This window comes from Ictalurus punctatus, chromosome 17 (assembly GCF_001660625.3).
Source record: "Ictalurus punctatus breed USDA103 chromosome 17, Coco_2.0, whole genome shotgun sequence".
In the NCBI taxonomy this organism is placed as follows: domain Eukaryota; kingdom Metazoa; phylum Chordata; class Actinopteri; order Siluriformes; family Ictaluridae; genus Ictalurus; species Ictalurus punctatus.
In genome coordinates this window covers 24,381,522-24,402,913 of record NC_030432.2, presented here as the reverse complement: position 1 = coordinate 24,402,913, position 21,392 = coordinate 24,381,522, and the positions used below count along the sequence as shown (strand labels likewise).

The following is a 21,392-nucleotide window of genomic DNA, read 5'->3' as shown; positions in this document are numbered from 1 at the left end:
CTGAAGTGTCTGTGTCATTGTAGGATACACAGCTATAGCTCTGACTGCATAATTGGGAAAAAGATATAAGATTTTGAAGTTGCCGAGCAGTAACTACACAACTACGGAAGAATACGTTGAAAAGGGATTTTAACAAAAGACATCAAAATAATTACGTGACGATTGTGTTTAACCAATCAATAGCCTGCACTATGTTTAGCTCTACCCAAAATGTCCAGACTCGCCTCACGCGGTACTTGCTTGCTCGGGTACACGGATGCAGACAAAGTGTGGCGTCACGGTTCATTTACAGAGCCGAACTGAGCCGTACACCACCGTTCTGTTGAAGCATGCTCTGAAATACAAGACTTGCTGAGTCGTCTTCTTATTTATGCATTTTTTTATTTTTTTTTTGTTAAAGAAAACTGTTCATTCTCTCTCTCACACACGTACAAGGACAAATTACATCTGGGCTCAAAACCAAAATGATTGTGAGGCTCTTAATTACATTCTCTATTATATTTTATCAATGCATTTCCCTGGTGTGGGTGATGATTTTTATTTCCATGAGGTAGATGTCTGAGCAGAATGCAATCCTCGAGATTAATATAAACCCCACATGCTTTCCCACACACTTCTCAGATATGCCTGTGTGTGTGTGTGTGCCTGTTTGTGTGTATATATGTGTATATATATATATATATATATATATAATATAAAATATCTATGCACGCACACACTTTCACCCTGCCGCAACAGAAGGGCATATAGAGGTGGATGAAAGCAGCGCACATCTCAGATGATGGACAAAGACAGCTTCAGGGGGTAATTCCCTCTGACTGTGAGGCCATGCAGATCAGAAGCAGTGCAGAGATAGACAAGGACACAATACTTTCTAAAAAAATATAAATAAAAAATAAATTGCTATTGCAGCACGACCAGTGTTCTGTGGTCTGACTGTTTGTACTCTTTAATTAAGGATCGTAACCTGCATTGAATGTGCCTCTCCTCGCTCTGATGTGCTCCACACCTCAATTAACACCGTGTTAGGAGGGCACATGGATAAACTGGTCCGGAATTATAACTTCTTAACGTATTAATGTTTTAAAAGCTTAATATATAAATAGCACGTCTGCACCTCGATTTGAGTTCGATTCCCGCCTCTTCCCTGCATGCATGGAGTTTGCTCCATGTGGAGTGTTTCTCCACGTGCTTCAGGGGTTTCCTCCAGGGACTCCGGTTTCTACCCCCAGTCTAGAGACATGCATGGTAGGCTGATTGACATGTCTAAAGTGTCCGTAATGTGTGAATGGGTTTGTGAGTTTGTGTGTGATTGTGCCATGCGATTGGTTGGCACCCTGTCCAGGGTGTCCCCCGCCTTGTGCCCCGAGTCCCCTGGGATAGGCTCCAGGCTCCCCGGGACCCTGTGTATGATAAAGGGGTATAGAAAATGGATGGATGGATATTTTAAAATAAATTTGTATTTATTTATTTTGTGTGTGTGTGTGTGTGTGTGTGTGTGTGTGTGTGTGTGTGTGTGTGTGTAAAATTGATTTTTGAACAATGTTCCAATTTTAATTATTGTATCAAATGTTTATTTATTATTATTATTTATTTTATTATAACATAACATTGTTGTTGCACTGGGAGGAATTGTAATTGATTCATCTAGAACCTAATAAATTACACCCCTAACTGATGATAACATTGATAACTTTATTTCAAACGTGCATCTCGACAGGTTTAAAGGCATACTGACGGTTTTTTTCTCTTTCGTTTACTTTTTTAAAATTATTATTATTTATTTATTTATTTATTTATTTACATTTTTCTGGCCTTTATACGAGCTCCGCTTCCACTTGGAGTAGTTCAACACAGGGGGCAGGGTCAAAGTTTTAGGCAACAGTGTCTCAAAAAATTATAATCTTCTTTAACAGGCCTCTCTTGTGTAACTAGTGTTCTGAACGCCACATGACCTCTGACCCCTCTTATGCATGGTAAGAGAGGTCCGGGTCTTTATTGAAGCAGTTTATCCTGCATCCCGCATGTAAAAATCTTTCCTCCTTTCAGTTCATTCTCTATCTCTCTCCATTTCAGACACACACTCTTTCTGCTCTATGAAAGCAAGATCATCAGGCTGTCCTCCCACCGCTTGCTTTGCCCTGTTTGTGTCATGAAAAATGAGCCTCATTTCATAGTCCTAAAAAAAAAAAAATCACGAGTTCCTGCTGTTTCATCAGAATTTATGAAGCACATTGCTCACTTCTTGATAACTTATTTTTTCACCCCTCTGCTTAAAAGCTTAAAGCACCTAATTAAAACTTGTAATGGTGCACTGGCAGAGTGCCCGTGCAAAAAAGTTTGTCATTAAAAAAATTTCTCTGGCCAAGAGTTTTGCTGTGAGAGCGGAGATAAAGTTTCTTGACGTAACAGGATGGTTGGGAATAGATTCATATGTGTGTGATCAGATTTAATTGTTATAAATCTTTTTTTTTTTTTTGAAAGACGTACGTTAGGGGGCACTTCAAGTCACTTGTGATTATGGTGCCATATTAAGATACCCCCTTCCTGGCAGCACTGAGTCAAAATGAGCATAGTATATGCACTTTATTTGAAGAGTGCTCATTGCTAGGCACTGGTTTTAGCTGATTATTAAATAAAAAAAACATGGATTTGACATCTTTCACAGACACCTACTATCAGAACACTTTGAATGTATACAGTTACTACCTGCAGTCCATTGCTGTGCAGTTTGTGGGCACCTCTCGACCTCATCCATCAGTAAAACAGGACCACTGTAGAATAGTATTTGGTGGTGAAATAATACGTCAACTGAGATTGAACTGCATACCTGTCAGTTTCTGATTGTGGACCCTACTGTCTTAGTAAACTATCACTTGATTACTTTTCTTATGATGGATGTTTTTTTTAATAAAACCAAGTCATAAGTCATAAATCTTGTTTGAACTTACAATATGTGTGGTGCGGCGTGCTTGGTTTCCCACATAATGAATTATTGAGCTTATCTTTTTCTTTAATATTATCTTTAATCTTTAGAGAAAATACAGAGAAGTGTGTGAAATGTAAAAATAAATAAATAAATAAACAAGAAGTCATGAATTTTGCATAGTTGTATTTCAAATGTGGTTGCACCAGGTATGTTGTACAGGGCCGTCGGGTTATAAGATATGTAGGGGGTAGAGAAGGTGAATAGTAAGCAGTTTGGTCTGACTTGAAGATGGTTAGAGAGAAAAAATAGGCGGAAAAACGTATCGTGGGTTAAAAAAAAAAGAAAGAAATGAACACAAAATCAAACAAACTCCGCAATATTAGGAGGAGCTTATTATAGGAGCTTATTACAGGAGCTTATTAACCCTAACCCTAACCCCTAACCCTAACCCTAACCCTAACCCATTTTTCAAAATTACCGCAGATTTTCCGCAGGTTTGGCGTCATCAGAATGCGAAATCAGCCAAAGCACTCTTCCATTCATGTGTGTCGAACGTGAGTACAGCTAAAATGTCCCAACAAACATCGCTGCCAAAGTCGGTGCAAAACAATTTCATGCAGTTGTAATTTCACCACTTCAAGTCGTTTACCTCTGCGAAATCCTGTACGGACTGCTTAAAGCTGCCGGAGGAAAAAGATGGGAACAAACAGTACCTACGCTATTATTGGAGATTCTGTAAATAGATAATATTAGAATCATTCATCGGCAATTGACCGGTCAATGTTCTGTACCATTTGTAGCTCCACCTGTATGTCCTGCCTTGGGTCACATGGTATGTGGGTAACCAGGATGAAGGAAACCCCTCCCGCAGCACGGGGAGAACATGCAAACTCCACACACACTGGGCCACGGTGGGAATCGAACCCCCGACCCTGGAGGCGTGAGGCGAACGTGCTAACCGAGAGGGTACTCTGTGTTAAATATTTCCTTTGGCAAAAATGGCCCAAGGGAACTATTCCATGTTAGTTGATAAAACTGCCCTGAGCTTGTGGAGCCTGAAGGACTTGTATCAGTGAAACACATGTTTCAGAAGTCTGGATCATCATTACTCTCGACTGGCCTCGCATAAAGATATTGAAGATGCACAACAAAGCACCAGTGACTACAGCCTCATGTGAAGATACTGAAGATGCACAGGCAGATATAGATATAGGACCAGCAATAGTCACAGCTGTCATGCCTCTGCCAAAGGAATACATTGATGTGAACTTCAGTGGTAGAGAATGGTGATGGAGCTGGTCAAGAAACCTGAGGGCTTTGGTATACCATTTGTTGTAGCAGCCAGTACTTTCAAGACAGACACTGATATTGATCTGTAAGCTGGCTAAAGGAACAATGCTTTGACACGATGCCATGGACTGTGCCATGGAGATGGGGGTATTCAAACCAAAGAGCTGGGATGCAAAGGTATCCAGCAATGTCATATTCCTTTAAGACACTGAACTGATCATTGTTTATCAGATCAGAAGCATCGCAAAGAAGAACTGTGAAGCAGTTAGTATCAAGTTCTTCATGAAGTTGAGCTCCACACCAAGCTGTATGATGAAGACCCATTCTCCTCAGTTTGATGATGCTGCAAGCTAGTGTGACCTATCTCTGGTTATCTGGAATGCAGCGTTTTTTCTACTCACTAGTTGGCGTGATACCAGGCCTTCCAGTTTGTCTCTGTTTTCATGACCTCAATTTCGACTCAGGAAAAGAAGTCATCGTACTCTCCTAATAGTCTCATACTGATCCACATTATGCTTGACCAGATGCCTTTAATTGTTTAAATAAGGGGACACATTAGAACTGTTAATAATTTCCTTAGTAAAGACCTCCCATTGAAACTATTATGCTCTATCATGTACACGTGTAAATAATGGCATTTTTTATGGTGCAGGAATGAAAGTGTCTGTAGAGCACGGGGTATTTTTGCAATCTGTGTGTTTTGGTTTTTTTTTTGTTTTGTTTTGTTCATATATTTTAATGAACGTGTTCACACAAGCTGGGTGTTGTAGAAAACAAATTCCCATTACAGCTGCAGTCTTGCTGAAATCAGAAGGACACAAACAAGATGGAGAGATGGAATAATCACGTTTTCCCTTTTTTTTTCTTTTTTTTTTTCTTTTTCCCTGAGCCTTCTTTTGCTAAAGCATCATTACGGAAGTAATCATAAAAAATAAAAAAGAACGGTAAAGTATGCCTTTGAACAAACTCTGTCGCTAACAGTTTAAATCATCTTCCACACACACACACACACACACACACACACACACACACACACACACACACAACAGTGCTGTTGGGAAACTACAGATGCATTCAGTATGGTGATATTGATGAGCTTGGGGCCTACGTTCCATCCAAGTGCTGAACTGAATTCCCTGCTTTATTCGCGTAACTTTTCTAAGAGCACTTTGGCAGCAATAGAGAAATACCTCTGAGTGTGTGTGTGAATATATTTGTGTATCCAGGTGTGTTCTTTTTTGCTGTACAGTTGCCTTATGATGTGTTTTATGACTCATTTTGTTTGGGGTGATGTGTATACACTCTGGCATGCCAACACTTACTTCATCCCTTATGTTTAATTCAGTTCAGTTCAATTTTATTTGCGTAGCTCTTTTTACAACGGACGTCGTCTCAAAGCAGCTTTACAGAAACATATAAACACGGGATAGGGATTTTAAATGTGCGAATTTATAGTTTAGTTGTTGCTTTCTCTTAGCATCAGACATCTGTCTCACACTTGCATGTAATTATTTGGTGGAAAATTAGTCTTGATGCACTGTTTGGTCTTTTAACATTTCCGTCAAATTATTATTATTATTATTGTTATTATTAGTATTTTTGTTTCATTTTTAATTAATGCAAATGAACGTGCATTAGAACCTTGATGACTGAAAGGTCAATCCAAATGTCACTCCTTTTCATGCCAGTAACGACGGCGACGCAACTAACAGCAGCTTGTTCCAGCTTCAAACTCAGTCCAACCTGCATTGTTGTAGCGTAATCAGTAGAACACAATAGATCAAATTAAAAGGTCCTGTCCTTATCTCACTGCCACACTGGTTGAGTATTGAATATAAAGCTTAGTCAAAGGTTACAGCGGATGCTGTGACGTTTGAGAAATGTCATGGGTTTGTCAGCTTCTGACTTGTCTTTTCACAATATCACAGTTAATACCGTTTTGAATATTACAACAGAGCAGCACTGGCACGCAAATCAGAAGCTTAGCCATAAAGAAGCATGACTTCTGATTATTTGAAGGTCGAACACATTTAAATATTAATAGTCAAATAGTCTAAATTCACACGCAAGGATTTTGCTTTAAAGAGGAGCTTTGAAGGACGGCTCGCGGAGGCCAGTGGGGGGAAAATTACAATTTTGAATACAATACAAGTGCAGTGTCAAAATTGCAGACGCAAATACATCTCAAATGCCTCACAAAAAGCCTTTTACGGACAGGATTAAAATTACATGTGCATCTGGGGTAATTTTCCATTTCACAGGTGCACTCTATGACTTCATTCCTGTCCGGATCTGCCACGTGGGTGTTTTTCTCTGGCCTTCTCTGGAAAAAAATAATAAATAAATTACATGTCAAAGTGATTATCTACAGTTTTCCGCCAAGCTCAGTGCTCATGTGATGTTTTTAGTCCGATGCACATGTCTGTGATTTTTTACGCAGGTGATGCTTCATATTGTTAAAAAATAAAAAATAAAAAAGAAAGAAAAAGTTTGACTGCTGCTACTTCCTGTGTTTGGTCTCATGGCATGCGTATCAGAGATCCTCCTCCACATAAACACTTCCCGAAAACAAAAAAGCGAATGCTTCTGGAATATTTTGTAAATTATTCTCTTATTGTATTTTCACATTGTGTTGCTGGAACTTTGGTTCACCGCAAACTGAAATAAGTGCCAGCATGTCTTCTCTACTCCAGTGCCTCTTTAACCGCTTGGACGCCATGTCGTGAATGTAACACGATCATATATTTGACGAGTAGAATATACAACGCTCTAGAAACTCACTCCTCCTGCCCGGATGCGAGATTTTTATCTCTGAGGTTACGTGTAGAATATGTATCACCGACGTCCCCCGCTAAACAAATCCGATCCGAATCGGGCTAAAGACCCGGAACTAGCGAGAAATGCTTGGTCGTAGAAAAACACAATGGACACACGTCATCTTTTTAGGAGGAAAAAAAAGTTAACACCGGGGGGCGAGACACTAGACCATGCCTACTTACAAATTTTGATATGAAAACAGATATGGATATTTTAAGTCCTAAAAAATGACTCATCAAATACATACATATATAATGGCATTGTGTTACACCACCGTAAGACACAACGAAATCCTATTCTGTTGTATCGTTGCCCGTTTTAAATGTCACTTTTGTACTTTAGAGCCTTTAAGATGCACATTGTATCATCTCAGGTCCTCTAGTATTGACAGAGCCTGAAGGGATGTTTTGCCTTGAGGCTCGGTTTGGTCGTGTCTTTCAGCTCGCTCTGCACAGGCGTAATTGCTGTGTGCTGTGTTCAGCAGTTTTGCCTGTTTATACTTGCTGACAGAGACAGTTTGCTACACTGTGATTTTTTTTTTCAGAGCGTAAATGAATGCAACATTACATGAACTGTGATGTTCAGTTCATTCTGACGGTATGGTTTAACTCATGAAAGTGGTGTATTACGGTATAGTGGGATGTTAATTAAGCGCGGTCATTAATACGAGGCTTATTGTAGCATTAAGTCTGGACAACAGGAGAGTTTAGTGAGGAGTGATGGCGCAGGTTGTACATCAGTGTTCTGTGCTTTTATTGTGGGTGGAATGTATTCTGGACTGGATTATGATCCTGCTTTCTCTGGGTCAGTTGTCTGGAGGAGGTGGTTGCATTACTAAGTGAACAATATGCATTTATTCTGCATGATGCGGTGTGTTATGACGTGTTTGGAGAAATATACTGAATCTGTGCATCAATGAATGTAGAAAATCGAGTGTTTTCTGACCCTCTGGTTTCGGAGGGGAGAAGAAAATGTTCCTACTGTTTTACGGTTTATAGATGAAAAAAATAAATAAACAATGTTACGTAACGTGCATAAAAATACGTTTGCTATAAAAAAAAAACATTACAATAATAAACCAACTGATTCTAAAGTTTTTACATGCTCTAGTTAGCTAACCTGAAGAGTTCAGTTGAACACGGTGGTGTCTTGTAACATAAAACACATATAGTTTAAGCTTGTTATTATTTAAAGCATGAAAAGTTCAGACAGACTCAAACTCTCAAGTAGGTTGCGGAGTCAGGAGTCAGTGGCATTAAGGAAAACAGCTCCTACAAGACCTAGAACTGAAATACTGACCTTTTACAGAGCTGCAGAAGGGGACTCCGATACCAAAATAGCAATGCGTTAAGGTAGACTGTTATTCAGAAACGAAGGAGACGTCGACGCAAAGACACAACCAAGACGAACTAAAGATGAATCATGTGAAATGCCTGCTCAAACCTGCTTGGCTGATAGCGGCCATGTTTGTGAGGTAACTCGGGCGTTATTTGAAGTCCACTTTCAAGATTGGCGCAGTAGAGGAGTTGGGAGAAAACGTTAATATATCGCTGTGTTTCAGCATTGTCGAGATATGGGCGAAAACGTAAAATGCCGAGCGATAGCGCCACCGTTAGGCGTTTGGGCTCATTTCTACGAAGTGGCATTTCTCTACGACTTACCGTTTGGTCTGCGTGATTCATGTTAAGAAAGTCAAGAATAAGAAAAAGAAACGAAAAGAACAAAAACAATAGGATTCCAGCAGCTTCAGTGCTTGGACCCCTAATACAAGGCCAGAACCTTAGAATAGGAATAACAACAGAATATCATTTCTGATTGATTCATAAAGTAATAAACAAAAATAAATAAATAAATAAATAACGGCAGTCGTGTCGGCTTCATCATGTTTTTTCACTCAGCTGTAACAGAAAAGACAGTGAAGATGAAATGTTGTGGCCTTTCTTGCTGACAAACAAGGAATAAAATCTTTAATAACAAACAATGCGTAAAAACCACTAAACAAAACAAAAAATGGCATTCTGACAAACCAAATATTAAAATGGCAGTTGTTGTTACTGGGTTTTGTTTGTTTGTTTGTTTGTTTGTTTTTTGATGAACTACATGTACTGGGGTGAAATAATGCACATGCATAACTGCACACAAGGTTAACACAAATCATACTTGTGTTTGCAGACCTGAGGGAGGTGGTGTTTGTCATCCAGAGCCAGAGGAACTCCTTCCATGCTCAGCGAGCACAGAGACTCCGAGCAGATCTGCTCTCACAGGCTGAAGCGCTCCAAGAGGTACACTCACCCTAGATCACAGCCCGTGTATCCTAAACATATCCCCGTATGCTTTTCCACTTATTATTATTATTATTATTATTATTATTATTATTATTATTATTATTATGAAATTGTATTTATTTCCTTTTTTTTTGTCTCACATACAGTCGTCTGTCCTCACTCTGTATGTGGTTTGTCTTCTTCCAGACACCACATGGTGATGTAGTTGCTAACAAGTGTTTTTGAGTAGCAAGTTCACTTTTTTGAAAGCTCTTCACACATCGCTCTCTACACAAACTCACAAATTGGCACAGCGTTACATTTCATAAAGCCAGCGTTTCTCAAAATAAACTATCAAAACGACTATACAGGAGTTCTCCTAATAAGGACAGTTTGTGAATCATAGTGCAGTGACCTAAAACACACACACAGGAACACCTGGTGGCATTATGTCAGCCGCATACATATTTCCTGTAAATATTTGATGTTGAGCAGTATGGTGGCACAGCAGGGGTTTGATCCTGAGGGTCTCGGGTTTTCTCTCATCTCCTAAAAACATGGTGGCTGGAGAAATGTCTATCAGGTCAAATTCAGGGTATATTCCTGCTATTTCCCGGGATAGGCTCCTGATCCCGCATGACCCTGTCATGGATAAAGTGTTCCCAAAAGGTGAACGAATGAAATTTTAAAAATGTAGAAGTTGTGCAATTTGTATAGTCCATAAGAATTTTTTATATTAATATTTCATTTAATTTTTAATATTCTAATTATCTTCTTGTTGTTTTTATTTGTGTATATCTACTGTATAGGTTTTCTTTGTTTTCTATAAACATTATTTTTTACATAGACGTATGTATACAGCTTGTGTATAAAAGGAGCAAACAAAGCTGAATGCAGAATCTCCGAATACCGATAAACTCACCCACGCCACACACATCACTGTGTTAATGTTACTGCTGTGCTGAGAACGGTTCAACACCCCAGGATAATGTCCCCACAGCGGTGGACCAGTGGTGGTCCATTTCATTCTGATAGCAGATGAAAAGTGTGTGTGTGTGTGTGTGTGGAGGGAATGTAAGCAAATGCGAATAAATTATTCAGAATGAACAGTATGTGTTCTAAATGGACAAAAATGCAGATAGGATTAGGATTGTTTGTTTGTTTGTTTGTTTGTTTGTTTGTTTGTTTGTTTGTTTTTGGTTGACAATACAGATGTTCATCATGGAACACACACAAAAAAAAATCTTCAGTCTTCACTCTCATATGGGTTTGAGGGAGCGGTCAGATATGAAGCTTGCAGTTCATGTAGTGATGTAGCTGAAGGTGAGGAATCGGATTATAACTGATTCCTCAGATCTCTGATTCCTCAGGAATCAAATCTGTCAGATTCAAAAATCCATAGACAGTCAAACATCGAATAGGAATACCTAACAATTCCATCGAGCCCTAACAGTTCTGGGGTAATGATGAATTTGAAGTGTTGCCATGGGGGTAGTTACCATGGGGGTAGTAACCATGGGGGTAGTTACCATGGGGGTAGTAACCATGGGGGTAGTTACGATGGGGGTAGTTACCATGGGGGTAGTTACCATGGGGGTAGTAACCATGGGGGAAGTTACGATGGGGGTAGTTACCATGGGGGTAGTTACCATGGGGGTAGTAACCATGGAGGTAGTTACCATGGGGGTAGTAACCATGGGGGTAGTTACGATGGGGGTAGTAACCATGGGGGTAGTTACCATGGGGGTAGTTACCATGGGGGTAGTAACCATGGGGGTAGTTACGATGGGGGTAGTAACCATGGGGGTAGTTACGATGGGGGTAGTTGCCATGGGGGTAGTTACCATGGGGGTAGTAACCATGGGGGTAGTTACGATGGGGGTAGTTACCATGGGGGTAGTTACCATGGGGGTAGTAACCATGGAGGTAGTTACCATGGGGGTAGTAACCATGGGGGTAGTTACGATGGGGGTAGTAACCATGGGGGTAGTTACCATGGGGGTAGTTACCATGGGGGTAGTAACCATGGGGGTAGTTACGATGGGGGTAGTAACCATGGGGGTAGTTACGATGGGGGTAGTTACCATGGGGGTAGTTACCATGGGGGTAGTTACCATGGGGGTAGTAACCATGGGGGTAGTTAATCAGTATTAAGCTCACCTAATTCAAGTGTATGTTCTTCATTGTAAGGGAACGAGTCTGTGGCAGCCAGTCATTGCAGGTTTTTCTCTACTGTGATTGAGAAAAAAAAAAGTTATTCCGCGCTTCTTTATAAATTGTTCTTTATAAAGACTGTAATTTCATGATCGTGTTAATGCTTCTCTCACCTCAATGCGCTGTTTAAGCCATATTGTACAAGCAAGAATGCAGTTACACTGAACATCGGCACATCATCCCGCACAGCCACAGCCACATAAAAGCCCGCGCTGATCTTCAGCGTGATTGCGAGCGCAGTACCGCTTTTATTTCAACAGCTCTATAAGCAAGAAGTTAATATCAAGTAACTGACATTTCGAACACAAACGGCTAAATGTTTTGTTTATTTTTACTCTGCTAGCAGAAATGGTTCCAGAAGAAGCCAGGCTCACGCTCGCTCACATTTCCAGTTCAAAACTGCTTCTGGTGAAATGGTTTTTCCTTTTCGTCTTTATCTGACAAGTGTCCGTATTTGAAGTCAAACGTTTTATAACTGAAAAGTATTGTTTGCGGGGCGCACGGTGGCTTAGGGATTCACACCGTGGTCCTGTGTGTGTGGAGTTTGCGTGTTCTCCCCGTGCTGCGGGGGTTTCCTCCGGGTACTCCGGTTTCCTCCCCCAGTCCAAACACATGCATGGTAGGCTGATTGGCGTGTCTAAAGTGTCCGTAGTGTATGAGTGGGTGTGTGAGTGTGTATGTGATTGTGCCCTGAGATGGATTGGCACCCTGTCCAGGGTGTACCCCGCCTTGTGCCCCATGCTCCCTGGGATAGACTCCAGGTTCCCCGTGACCCTGAAAAGGTAGAAGATGGATGCATGGATGGAAGTAAGTTTGCCATGTCCACTGATGATGTCAGTAACATAACTGTAGTAATGGTTTCAAAATAGGAAGTGGAATTTGACATGACGATCGGAGCGATACACATAGTGAAACGTCCCGGTGTGGTTAGAGGACATATATAAGCACTCTTTGGAATGCTGCTCAACCAATCAAATTAGTGTTGTATAAATAAATAATCATTAATAAACGGCATTGAGTATAAAGGTTCACTGTAGCTAAATTTAGCTAAATGCTAAATTGTTCTGTACTTTTTTAAGAAAGTGGTGCTAAAAATGTGGGCGTTTAAAGCTGTAAGTCACATTTCTTCGAGTCACGATGAAAAATTCACATCCTTCACAGTGTTGTATTCTGTACCGAGGCCTCCTGTTTGAGATGGTGCGCGGATGTTTAATGGAACATGACCTATCTATTCTTATACCATCAACGCTTCCACTGTATAGTGCCACATCACGTCCAGCAGCGTCCTGACTAAGCTCTGCATGACGGGTTGCACTAAAACGCTAAGAAAGCCTCATTCTAGAAAACACCAGGAGCCCGGTTCCACTTTAGAGAACTCCGACCCGATCTGAAACAGATCAACCACCTTCTACCTTCATCAGATTTTATTTTCTGTTTAGCTTTCTATGTTTCTCCATTCCTAAAAACAGAGTGTACTGTGTTCTTTTTTTCTTTTCTTTTCTTTTTTTTTTATAAATGTGATCGAGTTATATAAGGGTGGTTTATTCTGATCTGTCACCCGCCTTCTGGCGCTGTAATTTCCCCCTGTTCGGCTCTCTGGCCTGGTTGGAGGCGTTGTCTGATGACTAATAAGCACACCAAGAGTTTAGCTGCGAAGTGTGCAGGGTAGACGTTCTTGACATGATATAAGAAGATCAGTGATGTCAGCTTAAGAGAAATATCTTCTCTGTTGCCTGATTGTCAGTGATGGCTGTGTTATATTCTAAACCCTGCTTAATATGGTGTAATCAATAGAGCTTATGCTAACACCGAAGCTAAAGGACTGCTTAGAAGTAGCAAGGTGTTAAGGTAAACTTAAGGTGTTTACATGAGTCGCTTTTAGAATACTTTTAGTCATGTTCCCGTTTTACATGTTTTAGAACATAATTAGATTAACAGCCCGCGTCATTACGTCACCGCGCCACGCCGTCCGACGTCCCTCCAGAATCTCACGTATCGACATACAATTGGTCTTCGTTATGGAACCGTATACTGTTTTGGGTGTTTTTATTCATTTTTTCTTTTTTTTTTACGAACGCTTTAAGTGCAGTTAATTATTGGTCATGCTGTACGTGCTAATAGACAACTGCTTGAAACCGTGGGCTGCGTCCCAAACCGCGTACTTACCGCCTATATAGTAGCCGAGATACGTGTATTTTCCCCCACTACAGGCCTATAGTAGGAAAGTATGCGATTTGGGACGCGGCCGAACTCTCTCGTGCGGCGTAAAACGTAAAACTGCCGTGTGTGATCGTGTCCTGTCGCAAAATGCGGTGAAAACTCTCACACGACGTTCATAATGTGATTAAGGTGTTTACATGTCACTACTACACGTCCATAATGCAACTAAAACAGCAGTACTCCACCTGTCTTAATTCCATTAGAGCTTAATTCGAGTATGACCTTAATCAGATTAAGGTAAGTAAAAATTGCTGCTTACATGGTAGTTTCTTAATCAGAGTATGGTCTTAATCGGATTAAGAGTGGATTATTGTTGTCCATGTAAACGCAGCTAGTGTGATTTGTTTTGTTTGCATGACCAAAACAGACCAAGAATTCCCAGAATCGCCGAATCTGAGCCGGCTCCACAGTGTGATAGCAGGGAAATAAATAATCTTTTATTTCTTTCTAATGTATCACACATGATGAGTGCTGTTCCTGCATGTTATAATGCTGTGCTCTGCTGAACAGTGTAGTGTATCTTGGGGAAATCGCAGTGGATTGCAAACAAGCTGCCGTCTAACTTTACTTTATTATCTGTGACCACTGTGTCGCTAGAAATATGTACAAAATACACCAGCACCATGACTCATGTAGCATCGCTCTGTCATTCCTACATGATTCTCGAGTGCTGGTGCTGTTCGGGAGTTGTTTACATCGCTGAGAAGATGTACGAGATCTGACGCGGCCGTTTCCAGAACAGTGTTGTTCTGGAAGAACATATGACTTTTGTAGCATCTGCTTAATTACGTCTCGGCCATACAATATAATTAAAGATCTACACTTCCAGACAAAGCATTTCTGTAGACATTACAATGGCTTGCAAAAGTATTCAAACCCCTTTACAAGTCATCAGAATGGTCTGGTTTGGAAATAACTCTTTCAGACAGTGTTCTAGCCAGTAAGGCTTTTGCAAACCAATATGCTCTTAAAGTAAATTTAAAAAGTCATAATGATTTATGCATCAGCAGATCTTTTAAAAAATAATAGCTGAAAAGTGCTGCTTGCATAAGTACTCAACCCACCGTTTGCTACAATAACAGCTTGTCGGGTTAAGTTCCTACCAGCTTTGTTTGGAGGTGATTCTTCCCGGTAGATTTGCTCCAGATTCTCCAGTTTGGTTGGATGTTGTTTGTTGGAAGCAGTTTTCAAACAGCGCCACAGATTCTTAATGGGGTTTCAGATCTGGACTTTGACTTGGCTACGGTGGAATGTTCACCTTTTTTGTTTTTAACGTCTCATGCATTGCTCTGGCCTTGCCTTCGGGATCACTGTCCTGCTGAAAGTGATGTTTCTCCCAAGCATTAGTCTTTTCATAAGGTTCTCTTGTAATACACTCCCTTCCGTATTTTTCTCCGTCCATTCTTCATTCAGTTTGGATAAGAAGTTCATGTTCTGCGGATGAACAGTGTCCCGGAGTACGATGCCGTACACCGTATTTCTCAGTAGGGATTTTTTAAAAATATCTTCAGACAACAAATCTCTCGATCTCGGTCTCATCACGCCGAAAACCACATCTTTACCGCGTCACTCTCATGCTTTCGTATGGCTCGTATTGAGCAAAGGTTTCTTTATAGACACACTTCCTATACAGTCCTCAATTATGCAGAGCTCTTGAAAGGGTTGTCCTGTGCATCTTCGAGATACTCTCAGCCACTGTACTCTCTAGCTCCTTCAGAGTGACTGTTGGCCTCACCATGGATTCCCTCACCAACCTGCTGAGTTTTGAGAGGCGACCTTGTCTAGGTAGTGCTTGGATGGTGTGATGCAGCTTCCACTTCCTCACTATTGAACCAGCAGTGCTTATCGGGATGCCCACGCTTTTAGATATCATTTTACACCCTTTGCCTCCTTTGTTATGAAATTGACTGACAGTCTACTGTAACTAAACTGATTTCGGTCCATGAAATGAGACTGATTTCACAAGTGAAGGTCAATTATAAGTCAGTAGTTTCCTTGTTAAGACAATGTATTTCATCTGGAGTTTCTGGAACCTGGTGGGTTAAATACTCATGCAAACAGCATGTTTCGGTTTTGTTTCTTCTTTGAAATACTTGCTGGTTTGAGAATTTATTTTGACTTTGAAATTGCACTGTAAGAAAACATGAGTTTGCGATATAAATACTTACGGGACGAATATGCATAGATATCATTTGTTATTCAGACAGATCTGATAAATTCCAGACGGGTTGAATATATATATATATATATATATATATATATATATATATATTTTTTTTTTTTTTTTTTTAAACCACTGTATATTTTAGCATTTAAAAAAAAAAAAAAAAAAAAAAAAGGTTTCCTTTTTAAATAATTCAACTTCTGACAAATCTAGCCAAGAAATAGATAGAACTGAAAAAAATGTTTATTATTCTTTCATTAAACGTTAGAAATGATTTAATTGGAGCAATCTAATCAGAAAAATACGCTCGGATGCTTTGCCGTTCATTTTGCATTATGGATACGTCTTTTATTATTCATCTTTAATTATTGATCCAAGTGTGCCTGCCTTTAATATAGCATTCATTTAGAGTTTTATTAGGATCTGTCTGAGCGCGAGTAGCTAATCGCGTCCATAAAGATTGAATTCTCCTTATTTAATCGCTAATCAATATCAGCTTGTTTGGTATGTGGCAGTAATGACGATTAAACTGTAATAAAACATCAATTCTAGAGGTTCTTTTTGATAGACAGTTTATATCTCTTGGATGTCGTTCTGGTGAATGCTGATTAAACGACAGATCATTAGTTGTGCATTTTGTATTTTATTTATATATATATATATATTTTTTTTTTTTTTCTCAAATATTTGAAGCATGTTGCTCTGGGGTTTAATAACACCGAAAAGATCTTCTTATCATAGCATGCTGTAAGAGTGAGCTTTTTCAGACCCCAAAATATTTTGCATGGATGAAAGTCCTGCCTCTCCATATACGCAATTAGACCCCGTCCTCTGGCTAATACCACAAATTAGCCACATGTTATCCTACCAAAAATGTTTAATGAGGTTAGGAACTCGTGCTTATTCGACTCATGTATTATAACATCATACAGTAAGCTTCTCTGTGTGATGAATTGTAAGTAAGTATACACACAGCCATTTGTGGGGTTTTTTTTTCCAATCTGTGATGGTTTGTAAATGAATCGTTACACCTGAGTGGCCAACATTTTGAGTAATTAACTGTTTATTCGGAAACGAAACACTTCACTCTGTCTGATAGAGCTGCGTGATAATAGCTGGAATGATCAGCGTAATTATGTTGTGCAATGTTGAAATCGTGATTCTTTATCATCGTTATTCAGGCAACAGAGGAGCAGAATAGCTTTATTATTCCACATCGTTATCTCAGAGAATCAGCCTTTCTTTCACACGGCATAGTATAAACTTATTATTCCTGTAAATGTATGAAGCCCAGTCTAAATAAATATTAGAAAATGTTTTTCATCATAAATCAATGAGCCCTTTTTTTTTTATTCACATTCCTAATAATTTAATAAAAAGTTCATGAATACAGTTAATCTAGAAACTGATAGGGTTGTTTTTGTTCTAAACAAAGAAAAAAAAACATAAATAAAAAAAAAAAAACAAGCTTATATTATTATTATACAGTAATATACAACTATATAACTATATATACTCACCAGCCAGGGGCGCACGGGGGCTTAGTGGTCAGCACGATTAGTGGTCCCAACCTCCAGGGTCGGGGGTTCGGTTCCCACCGTGGTCCTGTGTGTGTGTGTGGAGTTTGCATGTTCTCCCCGTGCTGCGGGGGTTTCCTCCGGGTACTCCGGTTTCCTCCCCCAGTCCAAACACATGCATGGTAGGCTGATTGGCGTGTCCAAAGTGTCCGTAGTGTATGAATGGGTGTGTGAGTGTGTATGTGATTGTGCCCTGCGATGGATTGGCACCCTGTCCAGCGTGTACCCCGCCTTGTGCCCCATGCTCCCTGGGATAGACTCCAGCATCCCCGTGACCCTGAAAAGGATACGCGGTATAGAAGATGGATGGATGGATGGATGGACTCACCAGCCAGTTTAATAGGAACACCTGCATCCCTGCTTATTCAATCATCTGCTCGGCTAATCATGTGGCAGAAGTGTAGTGCATGAAATCAAGCAGGTACAAGTCAAGAGCTTCGGGTAATGGGGAAAATATTATTTCATGTTGGAGTTGTCGAGAACAGACGAGTTGGTTGGATATCAGATTATTTGTAAGTCCCGTGAGCAGCAGTTCTGCAGGTGGAAACTCCTTGTGCATGAGAGAGGTCAGTAGAGAATGGCCAGACTGGTTCTAGCTGACAGGAAGTGTATAGTGACTCAAATACCCACTCTTTACAACCAAGGTGAACAGTAAAGCATTTCAGAATGTAAAATACATCAAAACCTAAGGAGGATGAACTACAACAGCAGAAGACCACATCCGGTTCCACTCGTGTCAGCCACAAGCAGGAATCTGCAGGCTTCTGCATATCTGGACAGTCCAAGACTATAAAAACATCACCTGGTCTTTTGAGCAGAGGTACAGATGTTCCAGTTAAACTGGCTGGTGAGGATTTAACAGACATAGTTCTGATGAAGCTGTTTTATAACCTACACTTGTTTATCTCTGTCAGGGATCTCCATCTGTGCTCCTGTACTCCTGCTTAGCCTGGTCATGAGCTGATGGGCCAAATCGACGTGTTAGAGCAGAAAATGACTAAACTACACAGAGCACTGGACAGACAGGAGCACAGCTGGGCTCGCATGAGCGTGCAGAAGTGTTAGGACGACTATAATCGAACATCTCTGTGATTGATTGAGGCACTGTTATTGTTTTTGCATGAAAGAGAGTTGATTTGTTTGGTTCCATTGTTTTTTTTGTTTTTTTTTTTTGCTGCTGTCGATCTGGTTGTCTGCGGTCCATCGATTCTGGTACTGCAGGTGCTCGTTTGGCTTTCATGTTCACTGCTTGCACGCTGCCACAAGATGTCAGCATTATCCTGGGGAATGAAGCAATGCCTTGCATCTGTTACGAATGCGTATGAATTTAATCTGGTCTATTTTAACTGTATAAATGTTTCATAAAATATCAAAATATATATTTTCTGTATCTACAAGCTGTACATTCTGCCAGCGGATTCCCACTGTGTTTACCTCGCTTGGGGTAAGATATCATTTGAAATGACGGGTGACAGTTTTGAGGGTTTAAAAATGAGATCGAAATCAGATCGGATTTTATTATTCCGACACACCACCGCGCACAGTACGACGTGCGGCTTTAAGGTCTGGTGACAATAAAGCAGAATTTACTTGCTTAGAAATAGAAAAAGATACCGAAGATACAGTGGATGGCAAAAATATATATATATATATATATATATATATATATATATATATATATAAATATTCATATTCATATATATATATATATATATATATATATATATATATATATATATATGAGCTGTATGTGATACAAAGTGCAGATATGTGCAGTGCACATTTATTTATCATTTATCTATCGTTAAACATAAATATCAATTCGAATTTTAACTATAAAAACAACAAGACATAGAACACTTAACTTCCATCCATCCAGTTTCCATACCGCTTATCCTGCACAGAGTCGCAGGGAGCCTGGAGCCTTTCCCAGGGAACTTGGAGCACGAGGTGGGGGACGCCCTGGACGGGGTGCCGACACATTGCAGGGCACACCTGCACACATATTCACACACTGGCGGAGGAAACCGGAGTACCGGGAGGAAACCCCCAAAGCACGGGGAGAACATGCGAAGGTTCATCGTGCAGACACACTTAATTATACTAAACATACTGTAACCTCATGCTTCTCCAAGTCCAAGTGAGATCCACGACGCAAAGCCGGCATTTTTTTTCATTTTGTTGCAGTTATTATGTCTATAAATAACGCCGACCAGATTGTAATGACGTTAATAACATGGTTTCTGTGGGTGGAAAGTTTAAAAGTAAACTAAACTAAACTGTCTGGCGCCAATAAATAGCCAAAATAATATTGTACACATATTCATGATTTGAAAAGTTTCATGCAGATATGATAAAGACCGTGAATAGCATTTTTTTTTTTCCCCATCAGCGTTTACTTTACACTCCTGACGCGATCACAAAACGCTCCCTATAAACTAACACATTCGTCGTTTACATTTATAAACCCCTGAATAATCTCCCTCTCTCTCCTGTCCTTCTGACCTTCATTCTTACCATCCTGAGTCTAGTGATAAATCCTCTTCTTTCCGCCATGCTCACTCTCTCTCCATCTAATCTTCATGGTCTGGCTGAGCAAACCTGTTCTCCCTTTCGGTCTGCCTATGACACACGGTCTATTTTTAAAACACATCTTAAGAAAGAAAGAAAGAAAGAAAGAAAAAAACACGCCATCTTAATTTTCACTTCCCTAACCTAGAACTTCCACGATGAATCTCTTTGTCCTTTTTGTTCGTGGATTTAACACTTCTGATGGATTTCACTCTGGCATGCACTCAAGCATCGTGGGTATCTTTTGTGGCAAATTTACACAAATCCTCAGACTGTTTTACTCTGTAAAAGCTCTGCGATGCTCCTGGCCAGGTGAATTGCAGTGCATGGTTTCCTCTCTTAACATTAAGAGTTCAGTCTTGATGTCGTCAGACCGTGGAATTTAGTTTCCCACCGTCTGATGGTCCATTTGGTCTCTTTTACTGCGAAGCTATTTCATCATAATAATCTAATTTGTGGATTTCTGCAGAGACGTTCTCCTTTTTCCACGTGGAAACACCGGAGTTCTTGGCCACCTCTGTGACTGTAGCCCTTCTTCTAGTTTGATCAGTTCGGCTGGGCGACAGCTCTAGGAAGAGTCTCTGGACCTTTACGACTGCCAGTTTTATTTTTAACTTGCCTCAGTGATTGATGGACAATCCCTTAAACCTGTGGCTCTGTCATGCTCTGTGATATGTGGGCCTTTTTATATAGACATGCCTCTCACCCTGTAATGATACAGATTAGCAGTGAAATAAGGAATGCGAAATCCTTGTGGAACTCATTAACTGCTTGCTCTTAGATCCTAATAAACTCTAAATGAGTGCTTTATTAAAAGCAAGAGTACGGTTAAGCCTGTAGATAAAAAGCTCACAGACAGTGCTGGGATTAACTGTAAAACATAAATAAGTGCTGAGACTAAAGCGCCTAATTAGAGTGTTAAAGATGTTGGCCTTTTCCGATTAGGATTAGATTACAACAAGCTTATTCCAATAAAATAATTTAAGTAGCATTTCGTAATGTTACAACATACTGTTCAATGCACTGTCTGTTCTTCAGTTAGATTTTTTAAATTATGATTAATATTTTAATTATGGGGCGAACGGTGGCTTAGTGTTTAGCACGTTCTCCTCACACCTCCAGGGTCGGGGGTTTCGATTCCCGCCGTGGCCCTGTGTGTGTGGAGTTTGCATGTTCTCCCCGTGCTGCGGGGGTTTCCTCCGGGTACTCCGGTTTCCTCCCCCAGTCCAAACACATGCATGGTAGTCTGATCCGCGTGTCTAAAGTGTCCGTAGTGTATGAATGTGTGTGTGATTGTGCCCTGCGATGGATTGGCACCCTGTCCAGGGTGTACCCCGCCTCGTGCC

At 40.3% G+C, this 21,392-nt stretch overlaps 1 protein-coding gene across 3 annotated transcripts in view; it reads left to right on the top strand.

The window, feature by feature from the left end:
* The window catches only part of b3glcta (beta 3-glucosyltransferase a), a 137,524-nt gene that overhangs the window by 72,416 nt on the left and 43,716 nt on the right, over positions 1-21,392 (top strand). For all 3 annotated transcript variants that reach the window (XM_047161224.2, XM_017491574.3, XM_017491575.3), the window contains exon 4: positions 9,209-9,318. In XM_047161224.2, the coding sequence (XP_047017180.1) occupies positions 9,209-9,318 (110 nt within the window). The remainder of the gene's footprint in view (positions 1-9,208; positions 9,319-21,392) is intronic.